Source organism: Anabrus simplex, chromosome 3 (genome assembly GCF_040414725.1).
Source record: "Anabrus simplex isolate iqAnaSimp1 chromosome 3, ASM4041472v1, whole genome shotgun sequence".
NCBI lineage: Eukaryota > Metazoa > Arthropoda > Insecta > Orthoptera > Tettigoniidae > Anabrus > Anabrus simplex.
In genome coordinates this window covers 134461726-134475313 of record NC_090267.1, presented here as the reverse complement: position 1 = coordinate 134475313, position 13588 = coordinate 134461726, and the positions used below count along the sequence as shown (strand labels likewise).

The 13588-nt window shown below is 42.3% G+C and overlaps 1 protein-coding gene across 6 annotated transcripts in view; it reads right to left on the bottom strand.

Moving 5' to 3' along the window:
• Unc-115a (Uncoordinated 115a) overlaps positions 1-13588 on the bottom strand; it is a 475062-nt gene that overhangs the window by 378240 nt on the left and 83234 nt on the right. For 5 of the 6 annotated variants that reach the window (XM_067142724.2, XM_067142725.2, XM_067142727.2 and 2 more), the window contains exon 2: positions 9891-10153. The exons of the other annotated variant lie outside the window; for it this stretch is intronic. In XM_067142724.2, coding sequence (XP_066998825.1) covers positions 9891-10107 — 217 coding nt within the window. In that variant the 5' untranslated portion in view covers positions 10108-10153. The remainder of the gene's footprint in view (positions 1-9890; positions 10154-13588) is intronic. 6 annotated transcript variants of the gene reach the window in all.

The following is a 13588-nucleotide window of genomic DNA, read 5'->3' as shown; positions in this document are numbered from 1 at the left end:
TATTGCTGAACCTGCAGCAGCGACAATACCGTTTATGGCAATCGCGAACAGAGTGACCCTATGTAAGATATTCCTGAGTCGCTGACTAACTTTTGAAACATATATAAGTCTCGATTTAACTTGAAAAATCTGAATATCTGCATTTAAAATGGAAATTATGAAAATTAACATTCATTAAATAAAATACACACTCGTTGGACCTTGTACACACACTTACTTGTTGCCTGCGTACTTACACGTACGTTATTTGAAGGGCGCCAGCTACCACTCAGTGCAGCAATAATAGAATGAGACTCTTGACTATCTCTAGGGTGTGGGGTAATAAGCTTACTTTTGACAACATACCGTATAAGTTCTGGGAAAAGGAGATTGGCGTTCGGTTTCCCCATTAATTTTGAGGTTAAGATATTTTACTGTCATTGAATTAAAACTATGAATTCGTTTGATAGAACAATATATATATTCTTTAAATAATATATCAAAAAATAGTGAGTCTTGTTGCGATAAAACAGATGAGAATATGAAATTATGACATTGCAACTGAAAGAAACTAGGCATGAATTTGAATTCTTCTTAACATGACATTTAACAATTTATACGAAATATTTCCCTCACTGATTCACTTGACTGTACCTTCAACACTTCGAGTGTAATTACGACGTATTCCTTTGATCTGGTGTTTACTGTAGATGTGTCACGCCTAACTTGGTGATACATCCTTGTGACCGCTTCTTCTCCATATCATCTGACTTCTTTGTAAGTCAATATGGTATCACCTCATGGCAGGTGCAGGGTTGCCCTCTCTGACTCCATGGTAAGCCCTTGCGTCTGTGTCTTCAACTAAGTGACCGACCAACCTTTGGCCCCACTCTCTCAATGCCCAATGATTAATGGCTCACTGAGTCTTCTCCATCTCTCGTTCACACTCGTTGACTGACCGACTGAGGCCTCTTCATCTAGTAGACTTCTTCACTGTACTGCTTCCGTTTAAATAATGACTTATGACCGACTGAGGCCTCTCCTTCCCGTAGACTTCTTCACTGTACTGCTTCCGTTTAAATAATGACTGACGCTACAATATGCATCCACCTTTTATAGACGTTGGTTGACACAGCTACGTAATCTCCAGAAATAACAATGACATACTCCCACAACGCGGCAAATATTACATACAGTTGTGAAACCGCCGCCGGCTCGCTGGGTTTCTCAAAGAAAGTGAGCTCAGTGCTAACTAAATACGATGACGTAGCCATGACGTGGCGATGACTTGGCAGAATCGCCAGTAATGCAAAATATAACGTCATATCCAACGTCTGATATATAACAATTCTCACTGTACATGTATTGAGTGTTATTTTACACACACGTATATATGCATACACTCAATACATACATACATACATACATACATACATACATACATTATCATTATAGACTTATGCCTTTCAGCGTTCAGTCTGCAAGCCTCTGAGAATTCACTAAACGTCGCCACAATCCTCGATTTGCAACTAGTGTTGTGGCTTCATTTAGTTCTATACCTCTTATCTTTAAATCGTTAGAAACCGAGTCTAACCATCGTCGTCTTGGTCTCCCTCTACTTCTCTTACCCTCCATAACAGAGTCCATTATTCTCCTAGGTAACCTATCCTCCTCCATTCGCCTCACATGACCCCACCACCGAAGCCGGTTTATGCGTACAGCTTCATCCATCGAGTTCATTCCTAAATTAGCCTTTATCTCCTCATTCCGAGTACCCTCCTGCCATTGTTCCCGCCTGTTTGTACCAACAATCATTCTTGCTACTTTCATGTCTGTTACTTCTAACTTATGAATAGGATATCCTGAGTCCACCCAGCTTTCGCTCCCGTAAAGCAAAGTTGGTCTGAAAACAGACCGATGTAAAGATAGTTTCGTCTGGGAGCTGACTTCCTTCTTACAGAATACTGCTGATCGCAACTGCGAGCTCACTGCATTAGCTTTACTACACCTTGATTCAATCTCACTATATTACCATCCTGGGAGAACACACAACCTAAATACTTGAAATTATCGACCTGTTCCAGCTTTGTATCATCAATCTGACATTCAATTCTGTTGAATTTCTTACCTACTGACATCAATTTAGTCTCAATTATAAATAATAATTATAACAAAATAGTAATCTCATAGATAAAATAATAATACGGACATAATAATAATAATAATAATAATAATAATAATAATAATAATAATAATAATATCACAGATGCAATAATAATAATAATAATAATAATAATAATAATAATAATAATAATAATAATAATAATAATAATAAAATACAGATATTACCTTGTAACGGGATTTGAACCGTTACACCTAAGAACCGATTCCTGTGGGACTCCATTTTCTTGAACGTGGTATTGTGAATATGCCCTCCCTACTCGGACATTTAATAGACGGAGGGACAAAAAAAGTCGCGATAAATACCGGCAAGTGACCTCGGAATCTCCATTGATGCAGGACTGAAAGGATACCATATCGCCATGTCGTGCCATAAGCCTTTTCTAAGTCAAAGAAAACAGCCACCAAATGCTGTCTGCGGAGAAACGCATCCTGGATAGAACTCTCCAAGCGTACCAAGTGGTCAGTGGTCGAGCCCCTCGAAAACCACATTGGTACTCGGACAAAAGTCCTTGTTTCTCCGACACCACACAAGTCGACGATTTACCATCCTCTCAAATAGCTTACACAGGCAGTTTGTAAGATAAATAGGTCTGTAACTTCCTGCATACTTAGGATGTTTGTCAGGCTTAAGGACAAGAATGACTATGCCCTCTCGCCATTGAGACGGAAACTCACCCTCTATCCAGATTCGGTTGAATAAACCAAGGAGATATAATAGACTATCCTCACTAAGGTGTTTCAACATCTGGTTATGGGCATTGTCTGGCCCAGGAGACGATTCCTTGCAAAACGCCAAGGCGGAGTTCCCACTCCGTAAAGGGCACGGTATGGTCCTCTCAAGCTTGAGTGGCAAAACTACGGTGATGACGTTCTGCCTCCCGCTTCAGAGCGAGGAAATCAGGATGGTAATTCCCGGAGCCAGATACATCCGCGAAAAAACTAGCCAGATAGTTAGCAATCGAGAGTGGTTCAGTGACGGTACTGCCTGCAATGGAAATTCCCGGTACAAAAGATGATCCTTGGATACCCCAAATGCGGCGAAGTTTAGTCCACACCTGAGATGGAGTATGTGACGTTAAAGAAGGCACACATTTCTCCCACGAAGCTTTCTTATTTTGGCGAATAAGAACTCGCGTCTTAGCACGGAGTTTGTCAAATGTTACCAAGTTGGCCAAAGTAGGCTGCCTACGATAACTTTTATGAGTGCGACGGCGTTCTTTGATAGCTGCTGCAATGTCTTCGATCCACCAAGGAACGAGTTTTCGGCGAGGAGCCCCTGAAAATCAGGGAATGGACTCCTCAGCAGCAGCAGCAAGAATAACTTGTGTTATGCAAGTTATTTCGTCGTCTACGGTCCGCCTGGTCTCGTCGTTAAAGACAGCTAGTGATGTTAACTTTGGCCAATCAGCATGTTTAAAAATCCATCGAGGAGCAGCCTCGACGGATTTTTCAACAAAGAAAGTATGGGTAAATGGTCATTGTCGCAGAGATCATGGTGTGTATTCCACCGAAACAGCGGAACCTACGTTCGGCTGCATAGACTTAGTCTATGCGAGAATATGTGCCGTAACGTACATTGAAGTGAGTTGGTTCCCTGTATTCAAAATACATAAAATCCAACTCTCTTACCCTGGGCCAAGACTTCTCAGAGCCCCGTATGGGGTGATGGGCGTTAAAATCTCCCAATAAGACGAAGGGAGGTGAAAGCTGATTTTTTTTTTTTTTTTTTTTTTTTTGCTATTTGCTTTACGTAGCACCGACAAAGATATGTCTTACGGCGACGATGGGATAGGAAAGGCCTAGGAATTGGAAGGAAGCGCCCGTGGCCTTAATTAAGGTACATCCCCGGCATTTGCCTGGTGTGAAAATGGGAAACCACGGAAAACCATCTTCAGGGCTGCCGACAGTGGGGCTCGATACTGGATACTGGCCGCACTTAAGCGACTGCAGCTATCGAGCTCGGTGATCTATAAAATCAGTGACATCATTTTTGTTAACAGGCTGCCCTGGTGGAAAATAAACGTTACACACTGTTGCTATGACAAGCAGCGGTACCCGCACCCCAACTGCTTCCAGTGGCATTCTTAAGAGGAACCTCTTCGCAATAGGTATCAGAACGAACAAAAATACCCACGCCACCGGACGCCCGGTGAGCATAATATCGTTCTGTCGAGTATAGTCTGAAATTTCTCAAGATCGTATGATGGCCTGGCCTGAAGTTTGTGTCCTGAATACAGACTATACTCGCCGCAAACTCATTATTGAGCTGACGCAGCTCAGCAGGATGCCTGTCATAATCATTACAATTCCACTGCAACAGTGCGGACTAAAAGAGAGAGTGTTAGGTTATGAGCGACAAGATGCTCTTAAACCTCCGTACAGATGACAGCTCGACGTCCATTCCGTCATCGACAGACAGCGGGACTGATGCCCAGAACTTCGACACTTTCCGGGGGCGGGAAGTCTCCCTACGAGGGGAGCGCGCAGGTTTTGGAGCAGGGGTACCTGCTGGCGCAGACTCATACCCTCCAGATGGAGGACATGATTCCCCATCGCAGAAGTGCAGGAGCGCCCGGTAAGGGCGTTCCTCTTCTCCGCCTTCTTTTCGTGTTTAGACGGGCTGGGGCATAATTTCCCAGCCCTGGTCGGCGATGCCGCCTCCGCTGGCGTGGGAACGGCTTTCGCCGACATCTGAAGGCGGAAAACCTTGGCCTTCTCCCCTTGCTGCGCCGGCATTAGGAGTCCCAGCCGGCACAGACTTCTGTGTGGTCCTCGCCGTTGACTTTACCCATAATGCGCCGGACGTGTATCACGCAACCGTGATGCATGTCTTCTATCAACTCGTCGTCAGTGTTCAAGATGAGAACACGGTGGAAGATAACTCCACGAACCAGATTCAAGGTCCTGTGCTCTTCCACTTTGACGGGAATATCGACAAAGTGATCGCACTTGAGCAACAGGTTAGCTTGCACGGCAGTGCGCGTCTTTAGCAACAAACTACCGTTGCACATTTTCTTCAGACCTTCCAGTTCACCGTAGACACCTATGTGCCTGCTAAACAAAATAGACTTTACCAGCTTGAAGTCACTACCATCAGTTTTGGTAGCAACCAGAAACCTAGAGAAGATGGACCCCATTCCTTCACGCTGCGCTTGTTCCCAGGGTGTTGAATCCCTCAAGGAATCACTGGGGTGGGGGACCACTCTGGGCAGGACTAAGACGTTTCGAAGGCATGCTCGAAATCATCCTCCCCGAATGCCACCCACTCCGATCAGGGGTCTCTGTAGCTGAACCAAAGACCCAAGGCAATACCCAGCTCGTCGTAGCCGGTATTGCCCGGGGTCCGATGTTGGACGATGCCTAATATAGGATGACTGAGGCAATGAGCACTAGGACTCCCTCCAATCACCCGCAATAGCACGTACCCCATAGCGTGTACAGAGCACTAAATATAGAGGAAGATAAATAAATAAATTAATATTAACATGTCCTCCTGGGATTCTGCTGTGCAGGGACCTGTGTTGTCAGGCGGATACTACTGCAAAGGTACATGGCGCTCCCACTCGCCGATCTCTGGGGGGGGGGGGGTCACTGCGCGAGCTTTCGGGCGTAATCGCACACGTAGGTGGCCCATCTCCGAGCAGCGCGCACATCAAGAATTTTGAATCGGTCTACAACTACAGTAATCCTCAAAAAAATAAAAACAAAAAATAAAGAGGGGACCATAGCCACGTGACCTTTGAGTCGCCTTCTACGACAGGCAGGGATTACTTGTGAATGTATTCAGCCCCTCCCATCCACAGGAGGTCCAACACATGATATCAAGCCGCAATCCATGTCCGCGCCAAGGTCGCCCCTTTCAGTCGCCTCTTACGACAGGCAGGGGATACTGTGGGTGTATTCTTCGTCTGCGTCCTCCATCCACAGAGGGTACGAGAAAATGGGTGAACAGAACTGAATGAAATTCAGCACCGGTATGTAGTCACTCAAGGCGCTATAGGATAAATAATTTTATTCACGCTGGATGAAATGATAATATACGGGGGAGTTAGGATGAGAGAGAGAGAGAGAGCTTCACGGAATACTTCATAATGGGATGAAACAGTTTTCACTGAAATTAGGTACTATATCAATGAATTATTCATGTGCTTTTTCCTGAACATTCATGACTGGTGCCAAGAGGAGAGATACGGGAATCCAGTTATCTTGGCCAAAATGAGCGACAATCTCTTTCAGTCCTTCCACTTTCTGAATGTCTCAACAGGCGAGGATGAGTAGAACCTACCAGAAAAGTTGACAAAAAAAGTGATGTGTTACGTAACCTTATCGTAAATGAATACCAGCAACCGTATCCTGAAACTGATTTACAGCAAAGAGAGTATCGCTCGCATTACTGACGTGAAATCGCATTCGGTATGATCTTTGATCTACATTTAGCAAGTTCTAGAATAACTCATGAGAAAAAAATATATCAACACATCGCCCGCTGGAAGAAATACCAGCCGGCGTTGGTCAACCAAACGATGAATCTCGAATCCCATTCTACTATTTACTCTTTCACCTGCAACTACAACACGTGCATTAACTAAACATGGAAAGCAGGCTGTCATCCAACAACTACTGTATATAAATTTTAGATTACTATGCCTCTTTTAACAGCCAACAACAACTTGAGTTAGGTAATGCACTAACACAACCATGCCCCTATAATTACAAACAAAAAACACACACTAGAAATATGATGGTACTTTTGATGATGATGATGATGATGATGATGATGATGATGATACGTCCTCATTAAAACTAATCGTTTCAAAGCAACCAAGGTGCTAAAATGTTGTCCTGTTGCCCCTGACTGCCAACCTACACCGCCGGGATTCGATACCTACACTAGACTACAAGATGAGAACGGCTATTCACTTGCGCCTTTCAGCTAGACAAAGATATGTTTCTTATTGTTTGACGAAAGATGCTTGAAAAACACTTTAGACAGAGAGAAACCAACTACTACTAGCAATGTGCGCGCACATTATCCGAAAACTTAAAAGATGAAAAATCACAGAATGATAGCATGAAAGAAAGGAGTTAGTATGTATTGTTAATACTGACGACGACGACGACTACTACTACTACTACTACTACTACTACTACTACTACTACATCTGGCGTAATGTTTACTACCAGATTTAGAGATCCCGGTTTCAAACACGGGACCAAAGAACAGGCATCTTTACAGGGGTTTAAGTGAAGTTAGGATGATCATTTATTTCCATGTCAGATAATTTTCTAATTTGCATCTCGATACAGAGGCAATCTGACATTAAAGAAAACCAGAACTCGCAAATATTGTACTTCGTAGAATCGATCTATTACTCTACTAAACCATTAAGATGATTTACCAATGAACTACTGGTATAACATATCTATATATATAAAATAAGAGTTTTGTCTGTAGCCTACAGTCCTCAGAATTTAAAAAAAATGGTATTTCTGTATCGGTCGTGCCCATAGTAGCAAGGAAATTCACTTTTTAATTTTCCGTAATTTCTGTCTGCCTGTCTATCTGTCCGTCCACGCATCACGAGAAAACGGCTGAAGAGAATTTAATGAAAATCGGTATGTAAAGTCCGGGAATAAGTCGCTACAATCTAGGCTATAAATAATTTTATTCACGCGGAGTGGAATGGTAGTTTAGGGGAAGGTCTAACATTTCATTCACAAATATTTGTGTTATTAGTGGTCCTATCGACAAATACTACATTACTAAAATTATGTAGTATTAAATTACCTATCATTTATGTCTTATACATTTTTACCGTACCGGCTATAAGAGGGATATTCATGAATTTGGATTTTTGTTGCTAAGTCCATATCAGGGCCAAGTCACGAGAAAATGGGTAAATAATTTAATGAAAATCAGTATGTAAAGTCGGGAAATAAGGAACTACAGTGTACGCTATAAATAATTTCGTAAGACGCCCTAATATCACAGAGTCAAAAGAAAACTGAATGTGAAGGCCTACAATACTGAAAGCTCCTGACATTCAACAACAATAACATTACATTGACCATTGTTTGTTGTGATGTGCTTTGTGTCTTCTGTTACCAGTCATGTCCGACAGATGGGATTACTGCTGTTTACAGAGTTTTTTAAAACTTGCTTTACGTCGCACGACACAGATAGGTATTATAGCGACGATGGGATAGGAAAGGGCTAGGAGTGGAAAGGAAGCGGTCCTGGCGATAATTACGGTACAGCCCCAGCATTTACCTGGTGTGAAAATGGGAGACCATGGAAAACCATCTTCACGGCTGTCGACAGTGGGTTTCGAACCCACTATCTCCCGGATGCGAACTCACAGCTGCTCGCCCCTAACCGCACGGCCAACTCGCCAGGTCGTACCGAGTATAACAGCCTGCCTGAATAATGGCGGGAAGTAGCTGAGGAGTTAGATATTTTTTTTTCTTTTGCATGCCATTCCTCTGGCTCATAAATTTTGTGATACTACTGGTACGTAACGCACTGGTTCATCATAGCACTAGAGCTATTCATTCCCTACTCTGAGGCACTCATTGGAATGAGCAGTGTGTATACTTAACGGAATAATGGCAGAGGAGTGTTCACGGCTGACTGCGGCCTGGTCATTCCAGCACTGGAACTTTAGACTGTTAGATCGGCACCGTAGTACTGTTCGTACTGTTCGTTAACAGTGAGAAAATGTGTGGTTTTTCATTTGAGCGAGTATTGTATATGACAACATTGCTTTTAATCGCTACATGCCTACCGACGTTTTTTGAATGGCCTAGGTTAACTGAAGTTAGGAAAACCACAAAGACAGTCTTTTTGAGAATCCCGTAGCGCAGCACGGGTACATCAGCTAGTCATCCATAACATAAATTCTAGGCATAGAGGCTATCAGACCACGAAAGACAAGCATGCATTATATCATATAAATGTATGCTCTAACTCTACGCTCGACAATGGTAAAGCAAACGTTATGATTACTAAAAATTCAGGCTCTTTAGGCCTTTTCGATCGTGAAATTACCAGCGTTTCGCGAGAGTGTATCAGTGGGCTCACCAGTTGAATTGCTACACTTTTCCAAGACGCTGGCGGCTAGTGTGCCGTTTAAGAGACACCACAGTAAACCTCCTATGTAGGAAAACATATAGTGTCAGTGCACTAGGGAAAGTATGTGCCTCAACTTCTATAAATGCCTGCCTTATGATTGCTGTCTGTAAACACTCTGCAACAGAAGTGTTTTAATATTAGCTCCATTCTCCACTTCAATGCCTTCCACGAACCAACCCCATATAACCACCGATCTACTAGCTTCCTTATTTCCTGCATTTAACACCGGTTGCACCCTTTTCCATCAATCATGTTGCCAGGTCGATTAATGTTATCACTGGAAGTAAGCAACTTATCACATGAAATGCCATGAATCTCTAGGAACTGACCAAATAAAATAAACAAAACAGGCTGGAATGCATGATCTTGTTGCGCACGACATCAGTAACGAAACCAATCCCTGTAATACAGCAAATCCCTGATTTACCCAGAAGGTGAGGGAGCGATGACCTCGATGTTTGGCCCCTTAAAACAATCATCATAACAGAGGAAGTCAAGAAGGAAATCTGTAGCTAAGCAATATTCGACATATATGTACTTAATACACACATACACACAAAATATCACATGGTTAAGTTAATTGGCATTTTCTCACCTCGACGAATCGTCTTCTTGCCATCAGCCTCGGAGAAAGAAGCGGACTTTTGCATGCGCTTTTTGTTTTCTTGTTCTTTCTTCTTGGTGGGCAAGGTTGAGGTTTTAAAGTCATTGTCATCTTTCTTGCCTTTGACGGGAAGAGTAGATGCCTTGCCAGAGCTATTTTGTTCCTTCAAGATGAACATAGCCGAATCGGCGGTCTTCGTGTCCTTCATGGCGCAGACTTAGCGGTCACGACTGCTCACAAAGCACGCACGGACACTAAGAACACAGACACATCCACACGTGACCAAGAGGAGCAGGTGACTGTCGCACTCTATACGGCTGCTGCTAGCACGTGAGCAGATAGCCGCGATCCTTATACCTCGCTCAAGAATACCTTAAAACCTCAGCTGACATATCAAGTTCCATTAAAACGAAAATATTGTATATAAAGTAGGCCTACCACTGTCGTAGACGAATCAGCAGTAGTTCGTAAAGACGCATAATCACACTTAAAAAAAGTTTTAGTATCGGCGTTGGGCTCTTCCCTACATCAATTTATGAAATTTGGGAGTAAAGTATCCAGAGGAAATGGATAATTCCTGGCTAATTCGTACTTTACTAGGTAACGACTTTTTTTAATCGGTTGTTAAACTAAGGGATACATTTATGTATGAAATTTTCAAACTTGCAAGCCTTATTTATCATTGTTTTCTTAATAAGAGGCGGATCTCCACGTAACAAAGGTGAAGTATTCACCTATTATCTTAATCACAGTGATTGGCCTACTTTTTTTTTTTTTTTTTTTTTTTTTGCAACTTGCTTTACGTCGCGCCGACAGAGTTAGGTCCTGTGGCGACGATGGTATAGGAAAGGCCTAGGAGTGGGAAGGAAGCGGCCGTGGCCTTAATTAAGGTACAGCCCCAACCTTTGCCTGGAGTGATAATGGGAAACCACGGAAAACCATCTTCAGGGCTGCTGACAGTGGGGTTCGAACCCACTATCTCCCGGATGCAAGCTCACAGCTGAGCGCCCCTAACCGCACGGCCAACTTGCCCGGTAGACCTATTTTTCAAAAATCCCAGATTCATTGGACGGGATTCTATTCGCAGGTGCCGCAAAAAGATTATGTTCCTCTCACATCCTCTGCCTTCGTTTCAAACGACAGGGAAAAAATAGGCTACGTTCGTTCTTCGATGGGCATTCAGAATAGTAGTCCTAAGTGTGGTATTCAATGACCAGATTTGATTTATTAGATGAGAGATGGTAGTTCGAATGGAAATACAGCATTTAAATTAACCTGATCATCCAGATATAATTCGTGAATGTTACCTAGATTGCAAACTAATTTGGTTAGTAGTAGGTATCGGCCACCCGCTCTTGCATATTGTAGCAAGAGTAACAAATTCTAGGGTTCTGATGCGGCCGTACCCCAAATGGTTATGCAAACATCATAGCATAATCGCTGTGAAGGTAGATTATACTTGCTACTCGCTGCAGTAAGCTTGCATTCTAACCTATTACTGCATACATATCTAGGCTCTAGAGCACATCAATTTTGACTTGCTGTTCTGGAGACTAATTAAGTCCCCTGTGGGTGGAGGTAAATGAAATGCCGTGTGGCCCCCGAAGAGGGATGGAGGTAAAATGCATACATAGCCCTGCCCGTCGTACGAGATACCGCAGCGGCTGTGAAACTAGGGAACGTTGGTTGACAACCACGGGTCTTAGCCGAGTATAATATTGTTTTCACTTGTGCCAGGATCCTCACTTTCGTATTTCCTATCCGACCTCCCTCGGTCAATTCTTGTTCCTTTCCGACACCGACGGTAGTAAGTTTACGAGAACTACGGGGTGTTTCATTTTCACGTATTTCGTGACCCCTTATCTCTTTTTGCCGATACCTTCCTTCTTCGAAGAGTCGTATCTCTTCCAATGTATTTCGCTTAGCGTTAATAGAGGGCGGTTGCCCAGTTGTAATTCCTTCTAAAATAATTACCACCGGACTAACTGAAATTATGTCACCCCATTCATTATACAGCTCGTAAACTTGTCTGAAATCAAGATGATTCGATTAAGACTCGCCCCGCAATAAATCAAATGACCACCTACACCATTCCAGTACTTTATTTCACGATAGGAAACTACACAGGGCCATGGCAGCCACCGTGAAACATGCTCACTAGCTTTCATAGCTACAACGCAGGATACGATTGCACAACGAACAACAGTTTACGGAAGAACACTGAACATCAACATCTACTCGATAAGAGTAGTCTATTCTTAGCACCACATGAGCCACAATAACATTCAAAACTGATCAATACACGGTAGTTCACACAAACTCTATATATTAATCTGAAATACTTCTATGATCATCCAAATATGACTCCCAGTTACCAAATACAAACATGATGAAGGCTGAAACAGAGAAACAAAACGGTAAATTTCGCTTGATTTCTGGCCCGCAAATCCTCAAAATCACGTTAAGGTACTGTACGTAGCTAGTATAACTCTCTACTCGCTTACAGAGTTGAAGAAAAGTAAAAGCTGATGCTACAGCTGCTGTATTATTCATTTACGAAAAGTGATATGTATTTTCCAATAAGACTCATGCAACTTACTGTATTTCCGTGAGCAACCTGTATGGTAACGTCAGTAAATGCAAGATGTGCGGGAGAGTGAATAATTATTTGCCTCAGGACTGAGGCACGCACAATGGAACTTGAAATAAAACAATATCCAATACTTGCCCGAAATGAGTAGCCTATACGGAAAATGATGAAGAAAGAAACCGCATACATATAATCAAAATAGTCACCAACAACGCTGGAATTTGAATCTAGGGCTATTACGCAGAGCTAACGCTATTCTGGCTAGTTTAATGAATGCGTTAGGCCCCTTAAAAACAATTGTATTTGCTTGAAAGCCGGAACATATTAGTTTAAATTAATAAATAAATATATTCATATTTTGGGGTTGAAATATATATACTCATATTCCGATATTCGGACAGTTGTTTCAGCTTCCTAATTTTACAGTATTTTAGCTTCCCTTTACCTGAGACGGATTTTTACAGCATCAGAGCGAATATTTTCATCACCACCCACTACGTTTGAGAGGGGGAGAGCTTACGTTTCTCGCTCGCTGCATTTCCTTTTCTTTTAAGCATTTGAGGGACGACTTCAAAAGCAAGGAACCATAGAAAATAAATCGTAGTCTCCACTGGACGCGATGATCATCTGTTATTGACATTCAAGAAGTATAATTTGTGAAATGGAAGGTAACACAAACAGCTATATCCTGATACTGATAGGTAACTAGTATACATATGTTTTACGTTCCTCGGACGAAAACTGGCTGCAGTAAATCGAATGCTTCCAGCATATTTGTCATGATTTATGGTCACATAATGAACAGCTCAATAAGGTTCGATCCCACGGCATGTTAATCGGATTACCGTAAATGCCTCGTAGAATGCCTGCACTTTCACTGGTTCTAACCACCTTCTCTTTCTTAATAAACGTGAAACTTCCATACATACGCACAAATCTGTTTGAAAGAAACTGACGATAAAACCACAATAAAGGTAAAGACTAATAAATATTACCGTGCCACTGCAATTAAAATTACGTTGTTTTCACAATAATAAAAATATGCAATAATATATTATTATTATTATTATTATTATTATTATTATTATTATTATTATTA